This window comes from Pan troglodytes, chromosome 1 (assembly GCF_028858775.2).
Source record: "Pan troglodytes isolate AG18354 chromosome 1, NHGRI_mPanTro3-v2.0_pri, whole genome shotgun sequence".
Classification (NCBI taxonomy): domain Eukaryota; kingdom Metazoa; phylum Chordata; class Mammalia; order Primates; family Hominidae; genus Pan; species Pan troglodytes.
In genome coordinates, this window is record NC_072398.2 from 145047945 (window position 1) to 145070021 (window position 22077).

At 35.1% G+C, this 22077-nt stretch overlaps 1 protein-coding gene and 1 pseudogene across 6 annotated transcripts in view; one reads left to right on the plus strand and one right to left on the minus strand.

Annotated features, from left to right (window-relative positions):
- Positions 1–22077, plus strand: part of COL24A1 (collagen type XXIV alpha 1 chain) — a 404239-nt gene that overhangs the window by 112657 nt on the left and 269505 nt on the right. For all 6 annotated transcript variants that reach the window (XM_016921775.4, XM_063799997.1, XM_063799993.1 and 3 more), the window contains exons 14-17: positions 10819–10872; positions 12816–12860; positions 21744–21797; positions 21874–21918. In XM_016921775.4, the coding sequence (XP_016777264.1) occupies positions 10819–10872; positions 12816–12860; positions 21744–21797; positions 21874–21918 (198 nt within the window). The remainder of the gene's footprint in view (positions 1–10818; positions 10873–12815; positions 12861–21743; positions 21798–21873; positions 21919–22077) is intronic.
- LOC134807874 (uncharacterized) lies at positions 14104–14884 on the minus strand (annotated as a pseudogene).

Consider the following 22077-nt stretch of genomic DNA (forward strand, 5'->3'; position numbering starts at 1 on the left):
GGTAATTTCTATTCCTACTATAATTATAGTTTTGTAATCCATAGGGAATTATGAAATTATCCAACAGGAGTCTATTGAATTTAAAAAGGGAGTTTAAGAAAACAGCTGAAAAATAGTCAATGAAATGATTATGGGGCTCTTCTTTGATTGCACTGTTCTTCTTATTACAAAATTTTCAAAGTTTTATTGCTTTTAAAATATATGCATTTGTAATAAGTTTAGATCTTTAGAAAAATTGTATTTGAAAAACACATAATATTCATTTTTTCTGACTAATGTTTATTTTAAAGTCTGTCTAGTACCGTAATATATTATGTATTCTATATGTACTTTTTCTCATTTTTACTGCAAAATGATTTGTCTATATTTATAAGGAAAATGTGAATACTTAGAATAAAATACAGTTATAGCCACATGTCAACTTATGGCAAGGGTGACCTCAGAGACTGTCCCAGAATATGTTATCCTATGTATAAATGGCCCCCTTATTCTTTCTGTTTATTATAAATAAAATCATCTTCAAAAGATATTATGCACCATAGGATTCTTGTACTTCAATTTAGATGGTTAAAATTCCATGAGAATCATGGTCATTTATTACTGTTTTAATAACAGTAAAAGGAAAAGATCTTTTGATAATCTTTCCATTCTCTTTGATGTAGAAAAAAGTAGGTGTGTAGAAGATGAATATGGTCATGTTCTCCTGGTAATTTATTAAATTATGTGTACTATCAATTGTGAAATACAGAACAGAACTAAAAGATTCCAGGCTACTATGAAGTAGATGGATCACACCTATACATTTGAATGTGATAGAAACCTGGAAATGCTGAAATCTGAACGTGCCAGTATCTGAGAAACTTTTGGCTTTGCATAAGTCAAAAACTGTTTTAATTTTCTGCTGGTTTGAGAGCTATTTAGAAGTTTGAGCCGGGCATGGTGGCTCATGCCTATAATCCCAGCGCTGTGGGGGGCCGAGGCGGGTGGATCATGAGATCAAGAGATCGAGACCATCTTGGCCAACATGGTGAAACCCTGTCTCTACTAAAAATACAAAAATTAGCTGGGCGTGGTGGTGTGTGCCTGTAGTCCCAGCTACTCAGGAGACTGAGGCAGGAGAATCACTTGAATCCAAGAGGCGGAGGTTGCAGTGAGCTGAGAGCGTGCCACTGCACTCCAGCCTGGCAACAGAGCGAGACTCCGTCTCAAAAAAAAAATGAAAAATAAAAATAAAAAGAAGAAGTTTGGATTGATGTTTCATTGTAGTACTGCTGTGTAGATGCAATATTATTTCATTTACTATCATTACTAGAATCGTATTAGAAGATGTACTTTATCACAACTATTACCCTTAATTTTTTAAATTAATATTTCTGTTTTTTTCTAATTTTTTTATTTTTTAATTTTTGTGGGTGATAGAAGGTGTATATAATTATTAGGTACACGATATGTTTTGATTTCTGGGTTTTAAATGAACTGGTTTCCTTACATTTTAGGTGGAGCGATATAGTCAGTCTCATGAGCATGGAGTATGATTCAGTTTTAAATAGTTACAACATATAATTTATAGAACAATAGTAGCTATTTTTAGAGAAATCTATAAAGTTTTATTAACATTTTATACTTAGATTTTTTAAGATTCTGAATTTAAGCCCAGAAATTAGTAAATGACTTGACTTTCTGTTTTATGTATTATATGAAACAGTCTAACAGTCAATACAGTGAAAGCAATAGCCATGAAAAACTTCAAAATCTGAGTTCAGGTCTTTCTACCTATTGATCAGGGTAAGTTTCTTTGGACTACTGAATTTCATTCTCAGCTGTGTAGTAAAGCTTCATGTTTCATATGAATAGTTTGCAAAAATAGTACTTATATTATATATACATATAGCACAGAAATGGACTAAAAGTCTTGTCTAAAATTGTCCAATGAGTTAGTAACATTACTAATTTTACATTTGGGAAGATGTTGCTATAAATCACGTGCTCATACTGCTAACCAAATGATCACTTATTTCCCTGAGTAAACACAAAGCATGGAATTAAGTTGTCATGAATGAGCTTAGTGGTGTCTGTATTTTTCTTTAATGAACTTATAGACTTACAAATAAGAGCTATCTTCTCTTAGAAAGTATAAATATTTTATGAATGCAATTGAAATGGACACATTTTAGAATAGCATATTACTTTGGTTATTCAAGAGGTAATTATTTTTTAAAAAGAGAAAATTATTTATTATTTAGCCTCATAATGGTATGTTCAAATTTAACATTTGTGTTAAAATTTATTTCTACTTAAATCTTATTTCCCAGAAAATTCTTTTTTCCCAAAATAAAATGTTATGTCTATTAGATTTAATTGATATTTGTAACACACTTCTTTCTTCAATAAGGGCCATTAGTTTGAAGTAGGAGAACTGTTTTTGTTAGGAATTTGGTATATTTTAGAACCAAAGGTTATTTAAAAATAGTTATATTAACAAATTCACTTGTTCCTTGGTCTTATACTGTTGGCATTTGAAATGTTTTTTTCTTCCTTGTATTTTAAACCATTTTTGATTTCAGGATTTTAGCATAAGTACTTACTAACCACAACAATTATTTTTAAAGACTTCTTGTAATCACAGTTACTATTAGTCAATGTATGTGTATACTCATGCTTTTGGATAGTGAGGTGTAGTTCTGACTTCTTCCTCTCCCCTCCTGCACTCCCTACATGTCACAATTGGATCAAAACCCTTATTGTTAATTAATATTAGAGGATACCCTGGGGCTCTCTGTGCCTTCAGTAAAACTAACTGTTGAAGATAGAGAAGCCCAAGAGGCTATTATTGATTCATCCTTTTGCTCTCTATCTGTGGATATTTGAGTTCAACTCAAGTTCATTCTCTGGAGATTTCAGGAAAAGACAAGACAGTAGACAACCTTTATTGGTCAGGAGCCTTTAAACACCATAGAACTACTACTGTTTTGTTTTACATGCTTTAATGTCTTTATTTGAGAATCTTCTTGGAACATATCTGATGTGAGCCAGATTTTTTAAAAGCCTAAGTACACTGATTCATAACAGAAAAGAAGAATCCTGTTTAAAAAAAATAGGGGAGGCAGGGAGAGGGGATTTGTTATGTATTTGATAACTTTAGATTTCTTATACCTCACTCCAAGTAGCTTCCTTTTTAGTGCAAAGTTTCCGAAGTTTATTTTGTAGTGCTACAATCAGGAAATTCTATAGTTGCTTTTAAAAAAAGCATTTACAGAGCTTTCAGCTTGATTTAATCAGTAGTCTCTGTCTTGTACCAAGTTAGCCATGCAAATTTATATGGCTCCACAGACCTAAAAAATTTGTGCTAGAACTGACTTGCCAGGATTGAAAATAAACATGAAATTGGAGATGGGAATTGCTTTCAACAACACCTAGAAAACTGCTATCAGAATGCTGATGTTTTTCAAGGAATTTTTCAGACCCTTAGAAATGGATTATAAATAATCAAATCACATTACATTTAAAGTTTGACAAAGAGCAAAACTGTACTTAGTTTTCTTCCTCTGAAGATAAAAATATCACAGCCTAGAATGGTGGGCAAAATAACACCCTTAAGGCACCCAGACTTCAGAGATGTTTACTTTTCTAACTATAGAAAGGAGTGCCTGCTCCTCTTTTCTCATATGTTTTTCTGTTAGAAGAGTGTATTTGAAGTGAACTGTATTTTGGCTTCTAAATCTAGAGTTAGAATTTCAGAATATAAAATCCTGGTGTTGGACATCTGTTATTAGTTTTTATCTTTAGCCCAAGACAGTCTTAAATACATATTGCATAGTAGCATCTCAGATACATACATTTTGTGGAGAATTTAGAGGCAGTGTTTTTAATTTTGTTTTGTTTTTGTTTTAGGAAAAGAATGCAGTTAATTCTATCATAAAGTACAACTCTAGCTAGAACATTATGAAAAAGTTGTTATTAATTCTTAAGGGATTCTGCCTCCTTCAGGAAAAATGTATTTTCTGGATTCTACTTTACTGGGCATAGTCTGTAGTAGCTGTATTTGGCTAACTGTAGTATGACAGGATGTATGGAAGATTTCAGGACTTTGAATTAACCCCACCACAGGGTTGGCATAGACACTAAGAAGAAGGACGCCCAATGAACTACATGTTATAATTTGGAGGAAGTCCAGGCAGAACATAATTGATTTCATAGAGATGTGACACCAATGGATGGGAATATGGCAATTATCTTCAGGGTGAATAACATAAGGGACAACTCAAAGAGCCTTGTAGGGGTGGGGGGAGGGGGGAGGGATAGCATTGGGAGATATACCTAATGCTAGATGACGAGTTAGTGGGTGCAGCGCACCAGCATGGCACATGTATACATATGTAACTAACCTGCACATTGTGCACATGTACCCTAAAACTTAAAGTGTAATAATAATAAATTAAGAAAAGAAAAAAAAAGAGCCTTGTAGGTTATCAAAATCAGAAGTGTGAGTGCATATATGGCAGTTAGGCCTAGGTTGGGCTCAGGAATTATATTCTCTAGGAGGGCAAATGGCAAGAATAAGGTGGGACTCTTATTATTGAGGGATAGAACATGATGTTGTATACCACATCTGGTTTTTGGACGCAAGAAAAAGGACACAACGTGGTATTCAGTCTTTAAGAACAAGGCCGGAACTTGAATCTGGGAACTGAGGCCCAGGTTAGCATTAAGCCTGCCTTGATGCCAAATCTCCATGAATTGGGCCAAACCTCCATGAATTGGGCCAAACCTACTCATGTTTCTGCTGAAGTTTAGAATTAGTCTCAATTATGAGGATAGGGTTGACCCTGAGTGTGGATCAAATTGTCCTTGCTGTGAGGAAAAGAAGGGTGAAAAGATTAGATCATCACAGAATACTTCACACTCCAGCCTCTTCCTGTAGTGATCTTGTTTTATATTTGAGGGATTTTAAAATAACAGAATTTCCTGGTAATATGTATTCATATGCAGAATGTGTAAAAATAACTCCTAGGTTAAATTTTAGTGTTTCTAATTCTAGACAAGTTAGTCTGATCCTGTGTTTTCAATGCTTAGTTTTGAAACAAATGATTTCTGTTATGATTATTAATCCTTGTTTAGTATATAACCTTATATGATAATTTTTATTCATTTCTACTTCAGATTAAATATGTTGTTTCGAAACCTTCCTCTAGAAAGAACAAAATATGTTCTCCAGAAGGGTTTTTGTATTGCTTTTGTTTTTTAAAAATTCTGTAAATATAGTCATTGTGACCATTTTATGGTTATCTTGGTCCTCTTATTTTCCTAGTTATTTTATATACATTTAAACATATTATTTGTGGAGCTAGGAAAATAATGCTTTTACTGGACATGCTAAGCAAGAAGTTTTCCACTGTTTAAACATATTTAAATAGACTACCAAATGTAGTATCTATGAGTGATCTAAAATATTAATATCACATACATGTATTCAAGCCTATCAAGTCTAACAAACTTCTTTTGGTCTTAGTGTTTAATAACTACCATGTTTGATAACAGTACCATTGTTAGACCCAGGCAACAGAGAAACTTGCTCTGGGCTCTGAGCTTTAGAGGGCCCTGCATATCATACATTTAAAATACTTGAGTGCCTCTGTCATTCAGGATCCAGCACTTAGCACTGGCATCACATGCCCCATAATCCTAGACAGTCACTCTTGTTACTATGTATTAGCTATCTATTGCTATGAAACAAATTAAGTTGGTGGTTTAAAACAACAATAAATATGTATTATTTTTATAGTTTCTGTGGGTCAGGAATTTGGTAGTGGCATAGTTGGGTGGTTCTAATTCATGAGGTTATGGTTAAGATTTTGGTTAGGGCTACTGTCATCCGAAGGCTTGACTGGGGGTGGAGGATTTGCTTTTAAGGAGGCTCACTTGCTGCCCAAGTTGGTGCTAGTTGTTGATGGGAGGCCTCACTTCCTCCCCATGGAGACCTCTCCACAGTGCTGCTGAATGTATTCAGAACATAGCTTTGGCTTCCCCCAGAGTGAGTGGTGTAAAGATACTACAGCAAGGTGATAGCTGTAGTATCTTTATAACCTAGCTTCAGAAATTACACATTGTCACTTCTATATTCTTTTGGTCACATAGGCCCACATAATTCAGGGTGCGTCTGGACTACATAACAGCATGAATACCGGGAATCAAAGATCACTGAGGTCCATCATTGAGGCTGGGTACCACAGTTTAATAATGTTTAGGCTTCAGAGAAATTCTCTACATCTCTTGCCTGTATTTTCATGTCTGAATGCCATGAAGGTTTTTAAGTGGTACCATTGCTGACATTGGAGACAGAAACTGCTCAAGATTGTGGTAAGGTTTCGAGCAGGCAGTAGAAGCATTTTGATAAAAGGAAAGAGAAATTAATTATCTAATTTTTCTCTCAGCATGAATGCAATAGAATCTTACATAATAAAAATACTGTTTTCTGGTAATTTTAAGCTTCTATTATCTTTTCTTTCTATTATGATTTATTCTTCCTGAGGTAATAGAATTAGTGTGATATTTGCAAACAGTTGCAATTGGAGACTGACAAGCATTTTCCATTATTAAACAATGCATATTATTATTAAATTTGTCTTTACATAAGTATAGACAAAATTCATGAAGCATGATAAGATTTTTTTTACATTGGCGACAGGTGGACATGAAATGCTAGAATGATAAAGTTTAAAATACAGATATTTAATAAGATAAAGTCAAATTTTCAAAAAAGTAAATACAAAAATTTTAATACTTTTTGTTATTATAATTTGTAATAGAAAGTAGACAGCAGTAGAAAATCTTCAGAGATGATCTAAGTTTTTTAAAACTAGAAACAACAGTAGACTTATATTGAGCATTACCTATGGTAAAATTTGGAAATAAGACGTTATATATTCTCTAAAGAAGATTTAATTACCAATTTAATTGGTTTTCTGTTTCTATTGATACATAACAAATACCACAAACTTAGCAGCTTAAAAACAATATTCATTTATTATCTTGCAGTTTTCATGGGTCAGGAATCTAGGTGTTACTTAACTGAGTCTTCTGCTCTGGTCATAAGTTTACAATCAAAGTGTCAGACAGGCTGCATTATCATCTGGAAGCTTGATTGGGGTAAAGTTCATTTCCAGACTCATTCAGGTTGTAGGAAGAATTTATTACCTTGAGGTTGTAGAATTGAGGGCTCTGGCTTTTTGCCGGCTCTTGGCTATGGGCCACTCTCAGGTCCTATAGACTGTCTAGAGTTTGCAGAGTCACCCACAGTTTCTGGCCACATGGACTTCTCCAACACAGCTGCTTACTTCATCAAACTCATAAGAGAAGTCTCTAGCTCCAGGCTGCTAAGACAGTCTTATATAGTGTAACATAATCATGGCAGTGATACCTCATCACCTTTGCTATATGCTATTTGTTAGATGAAGCAAGTCATAGGTGCTAGCTACACTCAAAGGGAGGATGTCATAGAAAAGTGTGAACACTGGGAAATGGGAATCTTTGGAGATCCTTTAAAGTGTCCACCACACTGATCACTGGAAATAAATGAGAAAATAGAAAATTATTTACAACTTGAAGAGATTTGTTGAAATTCCTGAAACATCATATTCTTCATCACATAAAATATTTTAACTGATCAAAATGTGAAGAAGAGAACTATATACAACACAGAAGCAACAATGTGACTCTGGCATGCTCATTAGAAGATGAAAGTTAACATTCGTGAAACTGGCAAATTGAACAAGAAAAGCAAAACTCTTGAGCTTTCCTATCTCTGTTGCATGATAATCCTGCTAAATGGCCATTTTGTCCTTTGGCAACGTGAGAGTATTTTTAGGAAAACACAATTTGATTTAAATTAATGATAATAATTTTCTACCAGGCAAATATAACAAAATATTTCATTCTTCAACATTCTTTCAACTGGAGAAAGAAATTATAGAGACTGTCTTTTGTATTATAAAATTAAAGGAAAGATATGTATTTTGTCACTACTATTCCATATTTCACAACCAATCTTGAAGACCATTTTTTGGCAATGAAGCTATGTGGCTGCAAACATTAAGTTCATGATTAAAAGAATATAGAACCTCACCTGTATTAAAATATTAATGCAGTTATTAGCATTGAAAAACAACTGAATAAACATTAAACAAGCAAGGAAATATTCAACAATATAAAACATTGGTATGTTGTTCTTTAAAAGAAAATATTATGTGTCTAATAAGGAGCCAAATAATGCCTTTGTGGTATTAACTGTGCAATATTTCATAAAACAAGAAGTGTCTAGATTTCATAGAAATTATTTCAAAAATTGATAATACATGATTAACATATGAGGGATTAAAAAATAAATTATCTCTATCAAGAATAGAGAATTAAAATGAAATGTTTAATGAGTAATAAAGTGAGAAGAGAAACAATACACAACGGCTTGGTACAGTGGCTTATGCCTGTAATCCCAACACTATGGGAGGCTGAGGCAGGAGGTATCACTTGAAGCTGGGAGTTTGAGAAGAGTCTGGGCAACAAAGTGAGACCCCATCTCGACGATAATAATAATAATAAAGAAAAATACATTAAAAATTTAAAGTAGATATTCAATTAAATTATTTCAGGGGCAAAGTCAAGGTGAACAACTAATACACATGTTTGTGAACTACTGGAAGAATAAGAAGTTGAAATTAATGAATATTGCATTGTTTTCTGCTGGTTGTAGAAAGTAAGTATTTTGTGATAAGGGAAGAACTGATCACAGTTCTTTCCCCTCTTCTCTTTCCCATCTTCCCTCTCCTAGGTGGGGAAAAATTACTCATTTTGAGGGAAGGTGAGCCAGAGAACAGTTTCTCCCACTGGATGCAAGGGACTGGGAAGGATTGGGAGAACAGCACATTCTCTAGGCAATCCTGAGTGAATTCCCAAAGATTTTTCAGCAATCCCACTCCTTGTTCAGGTTGTTTTTTAAGAACAACTTTATTGAGATATAATTCACATACCATAAAATTCACCTTTAAAGTATATAATTTGGCAGTTTTTAGTATATTCAGAATTGTGCAGCCATCACAGTATCTGATTTTATAACATTTTCATCACCCCCAAAAGAAATCCTGTACTCATTAGGAATCACTTTCCATTCCTCCCCCACATCACCAGCCATAGGCAACCACTAATCTACTTTATGTCCCTGTGGACTTGCCTATTCTGGACATTACACAGTAATGGAATCATGCAGTGTGTCCCCTACACTTTATTATTTCACTGGGGTTTCTGGAAAACCTACTAATGATCTATCTAAAAAAAATCAATCATCTCTTATGTTTCAGACTTACTGTAGTATATTTCCTCTACTTTTTCCATTACCTGTGTGTCATAAATACTTTCAAGTATCCATGTTAGCTCATACTGAATAGGATAATATATTGCAGATTTGCAAGTTGTTGACAACAAAATTTGACTTCCAAAGACAACGAAAGTAAAATGCTTGAGCTTCAGCTGACTTTGAAGGGAGTATGGCTACAATATATTTGACTACACAGATGGTTTTTACATTATCCTTTGATTACAGAATAAGAGAAACTGTGCTTCTAGTAGGAGTTAACTATATTTTAGAAACATTGTACATTTTTTCCATTGTTAAACTATCTTTTAAGTTTAACCTATTCATATTTGCTCTGGGAACCAGTAATTTTTGGCAGTCTGTTAAACATAATATTTAATACTGACTTGCCTATGTAAAGAGATTATAAGAATCTAATGATAGATTTTTATTTTTGTTATTCCTAGTTTTAGTAAATGAATATTATGAAAATGTTTACAATAGTAAGTCTTATAAACATTTTTATAAAATAGCCTCTTAAAAAGTGAGCTTTAAAGTTGAGGAATGGTAAATCTTTAGAGAAAAATGTAGTATTGTAAAGTAAGAGTAGCTGAGCGTTGAGTTATTTTACAATAGAATTTATAATGAGAAGGTTTGTTATTTTACCATCCTTCATAGTTTTACCATGTAGAATTCTCAATAGGCATTTGGGAAGCTTTTAATTTTCACCTCATTTTAAATTTGTAGTATTTATGTGTATTATTCGTTTCCTTAATAAAACTGTACTTAAAGGACTTTTTGTTTTACATGTATGTCTTGGAATGATGATTTAAAGTATTCAGTATAGCATAGTTGAAAAACATGGACTCTAGAATCAATCTGCCTCCATTCACATCTCAGTCCCACCCATTTTTAATGGTCTAACCTTGAGCAAGTGACCTACACTCTCTGTGCTTTAACTTCCTCAACAACAATGTGAGAATATTAGTATCTATTGAATAGACCTGTTATGAAGATGAAATGAAGTGTGTATATATAATTATGTGCATAAACCCTTTAGCACATGGCAAGTGCTTAATAATACTAGCTATTTTATTCTCTGTGGGGTGAGTATAGGAACAGTTTGGAATAGCAGAGATAACTGAAGATTGTTCAGCCAGAAATCTTCATTGTTTTTCCTCTCATTTGGTGATTTTTTATGTATGATGAACAAACTTCTCCAATTTCGTTTTCTGTATATGTTATGTGGCATATAAAATAATTTTTATAACATATAGAAATACTGTATTTCATTTTTTATTTTTTGAAATATTGTATTTAAAATCAATTAAGCGTGTTATGCAAAAGAATGTTTGTTGCATTACAGTTTAAGAGTTAGGAAATTAATATTTTCTATTACTAAATTCTTTGTTAGAAAATACAGCAAAAATGAATTATTTATATATGTTGGCATTCTTCCTCTTTCCCTGTGACAGGGTTTTCCAGGTGACTTTGGAGACAGAGGCCCTGCTGGTCTTGACGGCAGTCCTGTGAGTACATTATGTTGGTTCAGCCTTGCATTCTAACATCATTCATACTTCATAGCACTGCACTTACAGTCCTTATTATCATATTTGTGAATAAACACTATTGGAAAAACAATCTCCACACCACTGTGCACATTCCAGTTTGTGATTTTTCAACTTAGGAAATTAACCAAAAATATTTCAAATTTCATCATGACATTCAATCTTTAAATTAATTATTTTGATGATGTTAAGTATAATTGCTTAAGTAAAATATTAAAAATATGTGATCACAATACTGTCTCTTATACATGAAAGTACTAACAAGCCTTATATAAAAATTGTACACTCAGCGATTGCTCTTTGGACTCAAACCTGTCATTGATCCACCTTACTTCTTAGTGTTTTATAGAAAATTATTCTACTTTGGGATTATTTAGCTGTCAATGTTCAGATTGAGAAAGAGTTACTATTCTAAAATTAGTTTAATTATATCATCAAAGAATGATGATGGATTGCTATTTTTTGGCGCTAGGTAGAAAAGCTTTAGATTTTGCTCTTAAAAACCATCCAATAGCTATTCCCCAATCCAAGCCATTCACATATTCTTTTCATAAGATTTTAAAGTGAGTTAGAAAAAACACAAAATCTCTGTAGCCTAAATTGGGAATAGTTCCAATAATTACACATAAGTAAATCACTAGCATGAAGAGTTTAAAGTAGTTTATTTTTCTTCTTTTTTACTTCTCTTTTCCGAATTAAAACTATATTAGCTCATTCAGTGAATTCAGCCAAGACTGCATTTGTTACAAGGCATAGCAGATAAGAGTAGAACTGATTTTCAAATAAATTGTTAAAAACTTGAATGTTGTTTTAAGTGGAATGTTTACCATTTTTCTTGCATATGATTCTGAGGAGCTTCCCATTTCAAGCATAATAAAGTAGACATTATTTATTTTTAATGCCATTTGTGCACTTGTGTACCTAGTGTGAAGCCATTTTACATAACTTTTTGTCAGTTACTATCCATGAAGTCTGTTAAGACTCCTAGAATATTTAAAGTTTTCTTTTTTGAAATCTGCTCTTCATTTAATATAATAATATTTCTTCAGGAGCATTTTGAGTTTTTAAAATCTTTAAAATACAATAGTCAACTGGATATATTTAGTTTACTGGTTTATAATTCTCTATAGTATATTCTCTGCCTTTGTTTCCAAACAGAATTTGAAATGCAAAAAAAGAAGGACATTCATGTACTTTGTGCCTTGTAAATAATGTGACAGTGACATAAAGTGAATTAGGAATTATCTTAAAGACTATAAAGTGTAATGACAATGAGTTCAAAAGACCAATCACAAATCCGCTGGAAAAATTAATAATGATCATGAAAAATCTGATACTTATATAAATAATTTAACAGTATTGAAAATTTTATACATTTTTATGGTGCCTTTACATATGACAAATTTCATTGTGATATTTACAGTGAGAACAAATATTGGTATTTCTATTTTAATGAGAAAAATGAAGATTAGAGAATTTAAATAATGTACTTCAAAAGAGTCCATAGTGTTTTAAACCGTCTGAAAATGTTTTTCTAACCCTACGTGCTGACCACCTATCTTTTCATAGAATGGATAGCATAATTAAGTGTACAGTGTTGATTATTGATGGGATTTACTTCCTTGGTTAAATACATAGGAGGCAGAGAGGACTCTGCTTAAGCTAGGTGGTAGTCCTGGCATCCAAAAGCATTTAGCCAAGGGCACTTGTGAAGAACATAAATGGCCACCATAGGTTTGTCCTTCTCAGGAGGATGCATAGATTAGGGGAGTTTCAGAAGTTAGCTATAGTAGAAGGTACATTTTGATGTATTCTTAGCTAGAAAGTTTTGTGTTTATCTTCAGAAATACCCTTAGTAGTTGGGAATCAAATTTAATAAGTATTGTAAATTTCTTTTACAATAGGGACTTGTAGGTGGCACTGGTCCTCCGGGGTTTCCTGGGCTTAGAGTGAGTATCACTAAATATCATCATTCTTAAGAAAATATTTTATTGTGCAATTTATATGTGTTAGATGTGTTTTTGAAACTTAGGAAAATGAGAGGTTTTACTGTCATTGTTGGTTATCAACCTTGATTAAATGTATTTTTTTCAACCAGATATGAATAATTAGACCAGTAGTATAAGTCAAAAAATTAATTGTATTTTATGATAAGAAAAAATAATGATATATTTTTATAGACCTATATGTATGTATTTGTACCTGTGCGCTAAAGTATACTTAAGACAAAGTTTCCTCGAAAGCGTAAGACATAGAAGACCCTCTTCTTTCCTTTTTAAAAAATTGTTAATTATTTTCGATACATAATAGCTGTACATATTAAGGGGGTACATGTGATGTTTGTTACAAGCAAAAATGTGTAATGATCAAATTTGAATAATTGGTGCTTGTATCACCTCAAGCACTTATTATTTCTTTGTGTTAGGAACATTCTAATTTCACTCTTTTATTTTGAAATCTGTGATCAACTGTTGTTAAAAATAGCCACTCTATTGTGCTGTGGAATACTAGATCTTATTCTTTCTAACTGTATTTTTGTACCTATTTATCATCCCTTTTATATCCCCCACCCCTACCCTTCTCATATATTTAGCTCCCACATATTTGTGAGAACATGTGTTAGTTGCCTTTCTGTGCCTGGCTTATATCACTAATGTCTTCCAGTTCCATTCCTGTTGTTGCAAATGACAGAATCTCATTCTTTTTTATAGCTGAATAATATTCTATTGTGTGTATGTACCACATTTTCTTCATTCATCTACTGATGGATACTTAAGTTGATTCTGTATTTTGGCTATTGTGAATAGTGCTGCAATAAACATGGGAGTGCAAATATCTGTTCAATATACTGATAGCCTTTCTTTCAGTCTTCTTTCCCTTACCTTTAGCTGTCCCAAAGCACAAGGTGACAGCTTGGTCAAAGAAGTCACGGCTAGGCATGGTGGCTCATGCCTATGATCCCAGCACTTTAGGAGGCCAAGGCAGGAGGGTTACTTGAGCTTAGTAGTTTGAGACCAAGCCTGGGCAAGATGATGAGATCCCAATGCTACAACAACAACAACAAAAAAAAAAAAAAGAAAGAAAAAAGAAAATTAGCCTGGCCCACTGTGGCAGCATGGCAGCTCTGGTGGAGCCCCCTCCCTGCCATTTGGTTTCCTTCTGCCAAGTGGCTGCAGGCTGCCCTTCAAATCTTCATTTGTCCCTTTTCACTTCTTGCAGAGCAAACGTGGGTTTGAGGGTCTGTTGGAAATGGCCTTTGATGACCAAAGATACTAGAGTGTGTGTGCTTTGTCCTGTTTTGTGATGAATGAGAAATGCAGACTTCCAGCTCTTTTGTGAAATGTGAGACAGACCTAAGAAGTAGGTCATCCAGGATAGGAGTGGTTCAGTGTTGGGGGTAGGCAGTCACCCAGCCATGCTCCACCAGGCCACCAGTGCATATTTGGCTGGTGATCTTCCAAGTGCATGAGACGTGCTGTTCACTGATTCTCCACCCCAGTTGGTGGCCTCCAAAATGGCAGCAGCACCCCCAGGGCCCTGTCTTCAGCATGTTACAAAGCCTCAGAGTGGAAATTCTTGCTAAGGCTTTATGTGGATGTTTTTCTTCCATGGCTTGAAGGGGACACTGGTACTGTAAGCTTTTGACCTTATGCTTTGTGTAGTAAAAAAGATTTTGGGGTTTTTTTTCTTTTGTTTTTGAGAGGGTTGCGTTTTGTTTTTGTTTCCTTTTGTTTTCGTTTTGGCCTTTCCTCTTTCTCTTTTCATGTAGACCAGATATTTGAAAGGGCAGATGATGGCTAAAGGTATAATGTGCAACTTGTTTATATACTATTTTCGGAAACTTACCTTGGATAGGAAGTGGAATTGTGGATTCTCCAGGCTGGTGCTGGTACACTCAGCCTTCGCCCTTTCCCTCCGGTTCAGTACCTATTGTTTCTCCTTTCAAATATGTGATTGTGCTAGCTCTTTCCATAGGGAAGAATTCTCCTTATTTAAATAAAAAACGTTGAAAAAAATAAAAATAAAGCTGAAAAAATGTTTTAATTAGCCAAGTGAGGTAGAGCACACCTGTAGTCTCCGCTGTTTAGGAGGCTGAGGTGAGAGCATCTCCTGAGCCCAGGAGTTAGAGGCAGCAGTGAGCTATGATCATGCTGCTGCACTCCAGCCTAGGTGATGAAGCAAGACCCCATCTCTCCAAAAAAAAAAAAAAAAAAAAAAAAAACAAATAAATAAAAATAAATAAGTCAGGAGCTTAGTTATTGGAACTGTGGTAAAATTTAAGTCAGCATAAGCTTTAACTTGCCATCTTGGGATAACATGAGTATGGGATTTAGAGTCAAAGAACCTGTGTGAGTCTGAAACATTTAAACTTTTCTCTAACGTAATGGTAAGATTTGTAGTAGTAGTAATAATAAAATTACTGAGGGCACCTCACATTTGTTTACTATTTTCAGTGGACTAGCCACAATTGTTAAGTCATTCCATTCTCAGACCAACCCATGACTATTTAGCTGATAAGTGTTTGAGCCCAGATTTGAAGCCAGGTGATCTAAATCCAGAGTCCAGAATTTTGTTGGTCTGTACCACCTCCTTAAAACTTATACTCCCTTATGTGTATATTATCTACCTTATGAGATTTCTTTAGTCCTTTCTGAGAAACTCTGTGTGATGTTGTTTTTTTTTTTTCCTGAGAACTTAGAATAGGGTTAAACCTGTAGATATTAGTCAGTGGGTAGAGAAAGGAAGTAGGCAAAAGGAGTTAGATTCCAAAGATGCTCTTCATGCAGTTTTTATTTAATCTATTAGCATGGAGTTGATTAGCTAAAAAGCTTCTGTTGTTACTGTCAAGATTAAGACCAAATGTTTTAAATATGGCCCAAGATATCTAGTCTGGTTTAGTTCTTATCCACATGTTCATGACATACTATTTGTATACTAGCAAAGCTGTTAATTCTCAGATGCTATGCAGCATCTTTGCTACAAGGTTTTGCACATGTTTGTCTACCTGAAACACTCTATCTCTACTTTTCTGCTCCAAAACTTAGCACACTGTCTGGCACATAAAAGTACTCAGTAAAAATAACTGGATCTTCTGTATTTTCTCTTTCTCCATTCACCTTTCAGTTCATGGGAAGAGATTCTACAGAAAAGGAAATGGCTAATGATAACTATATTAGTCCATTCTCACACAGCTATGAAGAAATACCTGAGACTGGGTAATTTATAAAGGAAAGAAGTTTAATTGACTCACAGTTCCACATTGCTGGGGAGGCCTCAGGAAACTTACAATCATGGTGGAAGACAAAGGAAAAGCAGGTGCCTTCTGTAGAGGGTAGCAGAGTGAATGCAAACAGGGGAAATGCCAGATGCTTATAAAACCATGAGATCTCGTGAGCCTCACTTACTATCATGAGAACAGCATGGGGCAACCATCTCCATGATCCAATTATGTCCACCTGGTCCTGCCCTTGGCATGTGGGGGTTATGGGAATTACAATTCAAGATGAGATTTTGGGTGGGGCCATAGCCAAACCATATCATTCTGCCACTGGCTCCTCCCAAATCTCATGTCCTCACATTTCAAAACACAATCATGCCTTTCCAACAGTCCCCCAATGTTCTAGCTCATTCCAGCATTAACCCAAAAGTCCAAGTCCAAAGTCTTATCTGAGACAAGGCAAGTCCTTCCATCTATGAACCTGTAAAATTGAAAGCAGTTAGTTACCTCCTAGATACAATGGGGGTACAGGCATTGGGTAAATACTCCCATTCCAAATAGGAGATATTGGCCAAAACAAAGGGGCTACAGGCTCCATGAAAATCCAAAATCAAGTAGGGCAGTCATTAAAACTTAAAATTCCAAAATGATCTCAATTTGTCTCCGTGTCTCACATCCAGGTCACACTGATGTAAGAGGTGGGTTCCCACAGCCTTGGGCAGCACCGCCCTGTAGCTTTAAAGGGTAAAGACCCCCACCCAGCTGCCTTCATGGGCTGGCATTGAGTGCCTGTGGCTTTTCCAGGTGAATGGTGCAAGCTGTTGGTGGATCTACCATTCTGGGGTCTGGAAGACGGTGGCCCTCTTCTCACAGCTCCACTAAAAAGTGCCCTAGTGGGGACTCTGTGTGGGGCCTCTGACCCTACATTTCCCTTCTACACTGTCCTAGCAGAGATTCTCCATGAGGGTGTCACCCCTGCAGCAAACTTCTGCCTAGACATCCAGACATTTCCTGACATCCTGTGAAATCTAGGCAGAGGTTCCCAAACCTCAATTATTGACTTCTATGCACCTGCAGGCTCAACACCACGTGTAAGTAGCCAAGGCTTGGGGCTTGCACCCTCTGAAGCACTGGCCTGAGCTCTGTGTTGACCCCTTTTAGCCACAGCTGGTATTCAGGGCACCAAGTCCTGAGACTGCACAAAGCAGCAAGGCTCTAGGCCCAGCCCAAAAACCATTTTTTTCTCCTAGGCCTCTGGGCCTGTGATAGGAGGGGGCTGCTGTGAATATCTCTGACACTCCCTAGAGACATTTTCCCCATTGTCTTGGGGATTAACACTTGGCTTCTCATTACTTACGCAGATTTCTGCAGCTGACTTTAATTTCTCCTCAGAAAATCAGTTTTTCTTTTCTACTGCATTCTCATGCTGCAAATTTTCTGAACTTTTTTATACTTTGCTTCCCTTTTAAACTAAGTTCCAATTCCAAACTATCTCTTTGTGAATGCATAAAACTGAATGCTTTTAAGAGTATCCAAGACACCTCTTGAATGCTTTGCTGCTTAAAAATTTCTTCCGCCAGATATCCTAAATCATCTCTCTCAAGTTCAAAGTTCCACAGAACTTTAAGGCAGGGCAAAATGCCACCAGTCTGTTAGCTAAAGCATAGCAAGAGTCACCCTTACTGTAGTTCCCGGGAAGTTTTTCATCTTACCCTGAGACCACCTCAGCTTGGACTTCATTGTCCAAATCACTATCAGGATTTTGATAAAAGCCATTCAATAAGTCTCTAGGAAGTTCCAAACTTTCCCACATCTTCCTGTATTCTTCTGAGCCGTCCACACTGTTCCAGCCTCTGCCTGTTACCCAGTTCCAAAGTCGCTTTCACATTTCCAGGTATCTTTATAGCAGCAACCATTCTCTGCAGTACCAGTTTACTGTAATAGCCAGTTCTCATACCACTGTGAAGAAATATCTGAGACTGGGTAATTTATAAAGGAAAGAGATTTAATTGACTCACAGTTCTGCATTGCTGGGGTGACCTCAGGAAACTTACAGTCATGTTGGAAGGCAAAGGAGAAGCAGGCATTTCTTCACAGGGTGGCAGAACAGAGTGAGTGCAACAAGGGAAATGCCAGATGCTTATAAAACCATCAGATTTCATGAGCCTCACTCACTATCATGAGAATAGCATGGGGGAATCCTCCCCAATGATCTGATTATGTCCACCTGGTCCTGCCTTTGACATGTGGGGATTATGGAGACTACAATTCAGATGAAATTTTGGGTGGGGACACACCCAAACCATATCAGATAGTAAGAGTCATCTTTGTAGTCCTCATCTCTTCTAAACTGATATAGATGGTCCTTTCTACTTTTCAAAGTAGTTTTATATACATATCTTATTTGCTCCTCAATGAGTTGTAAAGTAGATAAAGCAGGTATTGTTACTTCCATTTTACATTCATTACTTTTTAAAATTAAAACAATGTGAGCACCTACTAAATAGCTGAACTAACTGCTAGGCCTAATAATATGAACAAGTTAAAATTCCTATTTTTGGCAACATTACAATCTAATGGCATAGAAGGAAAAATAAGTAGTGTCATATACTGTGATTACTGCTATAATTGATTAAATGTAAAACCACTGAGAAAGGAGCAATTTGTGTTATCTCAGAAAGTCAGAGTAGGCTTCACAAAGGAGATATTTTTGGAGCTATATCTTGAAGATTGTATATGAATGGGGTGGGGTGAAAGGGGGAAAAGCTTTCTTTAGGTACAAAAATGCTGTGTTCAAATACACAGAAGATGGGGGAAAATGAATGTTTGGGACTGGAAAGAGGAGTAGTGGGATTGTAGCATAAGAAGTAAGGGCTTGGGAGCAGAATGGAAGGAATTGAGGTTTTGAAAGTAATTGGGAAGGATTATGAAGAACCTTTATATTGCGTAGTAAACAACTTGTCTGCTTGCCCGGAGCAGCAGCCTCTGCTTTATCTCTCAGATGTTCCCTTCCAGCAGGTATAGTTTCTGATAAGAGATGCTATTGCTTTATGTAAATTATTTTTTCCATGCAGTTGGTTGTCATTGTTATATGCTTTCTTAGACTAGTGACAATGTGTATCACGTGTGAGTATGATGGGTGTGATTTAAAAGCACCATGTGGAATTCACAGTCCTTTCTACAGTATACCATATGAACCCTTATTAATTGGCCAGTGACTGCTCTTTTTAATACAAATAACTTATCCTTTGGGTCTCTCTATTTCTTTGACTTAACTCAGAAGTTCTTAGAGGAGCTGTGTGGGAGGCTCCTCTGTCTCTGATGCCATATCCCAAACACCCTCAACAAGGCTCCCACGCATGAAAGTATTTCTTCTGTCTGTTCCATGTTCTTATGGAAGATGAGCTGGTAGGTAGGGAATGCTGAAGGACTTTCAGGTTACCTTTGTAGAACTGAGAACTGAGTTGCTTTCAGAAGGCTATAGTTTCTCAGGACTAGGATTTCCACTCAATTTGTGACATGCTGTTTCTTGGAAATTTCAATTCCATAGTATTCAATTTTACTTTATAGTTCTTTATTTTTCTAAGTTCATTATAATATATTTTTCATATCTCCCAATACTTACTGTTATGTGATTTTTCATGTAGAGTCACTGAAAAGTAAAATAGGATATTATATATACAAAGTACATTCATCTGAAGATGCTAGTAATATACTTACTGAAAAAAGTTAAGAATATTATTTTATCTATGAAGAAAACAAAAGGACACAAAGAAAGATTTGTGTGTGTGTTTGTTAAGATAGTCCTTTCCATACTTACTTGGATTACTTTTGCATAATTTCCAAACAGAGATATTTTTGTATTTTTCTAACCTATCATAAGTTTTAAAGCTATGAACTTTGAATAAACTAGCCACTGTAATCATAAGCACAAGTTTTCCTATTGACATAATTTGAAATTACAAGCATCATGTATTAATATTGCATATCTATTAAGTTGGAAAGTATTACCCTTTGCCTCTAACGGTGTTATATATTTCAGGATTAAACATGTTAGAAATAATTTATCTTAGCTGTATTTCACAGGCTTTAAGACTCATCCGTATGATGTCTTATTTTCCATTCTGAAATTTGTATTATATAAATGTAGACAATTAGAAATGCTGTTATGTTAGGATATTGAGCTCTAGAAATCACCATTTCAAATTAATCCCTTCAGTATTCATTCTACACTTTATTTCAGAACCATTATCTGCCAGTTATTATGTTGGGTCTGGGAAATAAAAAAAATGAATGAAACGTGTTTCCGCTGTCACAAAATGCACAGACTAGGAAGGCAGAAAAAAAAAGTACAGTGCCATGTACTAAGTAGTGTAGTAGAAGTGCATTCTAGTACTGGTAACTGTCTTGTCAAAGGTTCTGAGCATTTGGTAAGGGAGAGCATGTTCAGAAAATGAAAGACAGTCCACTGCAGCTAGAATGGAGGATTTCGGGGAGGGAGAAGTAAAGTGGAAGGGAAATGAGGACAATGGAAGGAAAGGAGACTGGAAAGTTTGATGGAAGCCTAATAGAGAGGGCCTAGGATGCTATCCTAAGAAATTAGAATTCTAACTACAAGAGGTAACATTCTTAGCATTTCACAAATGCAACTTTAAGAGTTCCTTAATATTTAGAAACTAAAAAGAGAAGTTTGAACTAACTTGGATTTCCATTATAAAGAGTAGTAAGGAAGCCAGGCAAAGAAAGGTCGTGAGAAAAAGAAGAAAAATGAGACCTCAGTGACACAGAAATTATAACTGATCCCAAACCACCAAGAAGTGCCATTTTGTTTTTCAGATTTTTCTTTCATACCCTTATGTTGCTATTGCCCTTTGTCTTCTAAGATGACATATTGAAGTTTTTTCTAAGTCTCTTGCTTGCAGGAGATAATAGTGGTAATGTTTCTGAAGAATTAGAGCATTAAATTGAGAACCTTGATGTTAGAGATTATGTCTTTTTTCTCTTTTTTTCTTCAACAGTGTCTTGTACATATTATGCTTAGTAAATATTAAATGATGAATAAACGAGATAAGCCCAGAAGAGTAGAGCTTTTTGTTTGCCTCTGAGTTTATCCCTGAAATTATGATAAATTTTCTCATTCTGCAAATTTGAAATTTTAAAATCAAATCATTAGGATGTCTGGCACATAGTAACTGCTCAAAAAATATTTGCTGAATAAGTGGGTGAAATAAAACTCTAAGGCAATCAAATGAAGTATCTGTTGACTAGTTCCTGGGAACATGGCACTAAAATATTTTTTGAAGGTCTCATCTAGTTGGAGAAATATTGCAAGATGAATGTCATGGACAGTATTATAGGAGCTCAAAGGAGGAAAGAATCTCTGTGGACTAGACAAATATAAAAAGGTTTCAGAAAAATGATGGACTTCACTGAAGTTTGAAATATTGGTATGATTTATAAATGTGGAGAGGAAAATAAGTTGTTGAAGAACAAGGCACGTGTAGGAGCTTAGTGAGTTGGCTGTTTTGGGTTCATTAATTTATTAATTCTGCCACATTTTCTTTCTAATCCTAATGAATGCTTAATGATGCATTTCTTCCTTACTGTTTTCCAGGGCAGTGTTGGCCCTGTGGGACCAATTGGACCTGCTGGAATTCCTGGCCCAATGGTATGGTTCTATTTGTATAATGGATATTTCCCTTTAATCTGTCTATGATATCACAAAATGTCACCTTTTTTTGTAGGGCCTTTCAGGGAATAAAGGACTACCTGGAATCAAAGGTGATAAGGTGATTTAAATATTAATATTATAAAAATAATTTTTATCACATTTGTCTTTTACTTTTCAGTCAACACAATTTATGAAATATTTTGTTTTTATGGAGTCTAATTTGTAGTATCAATTATATTAGTTTTCCTCAGAAGTAAGAAAAATAGAGAAATTATTC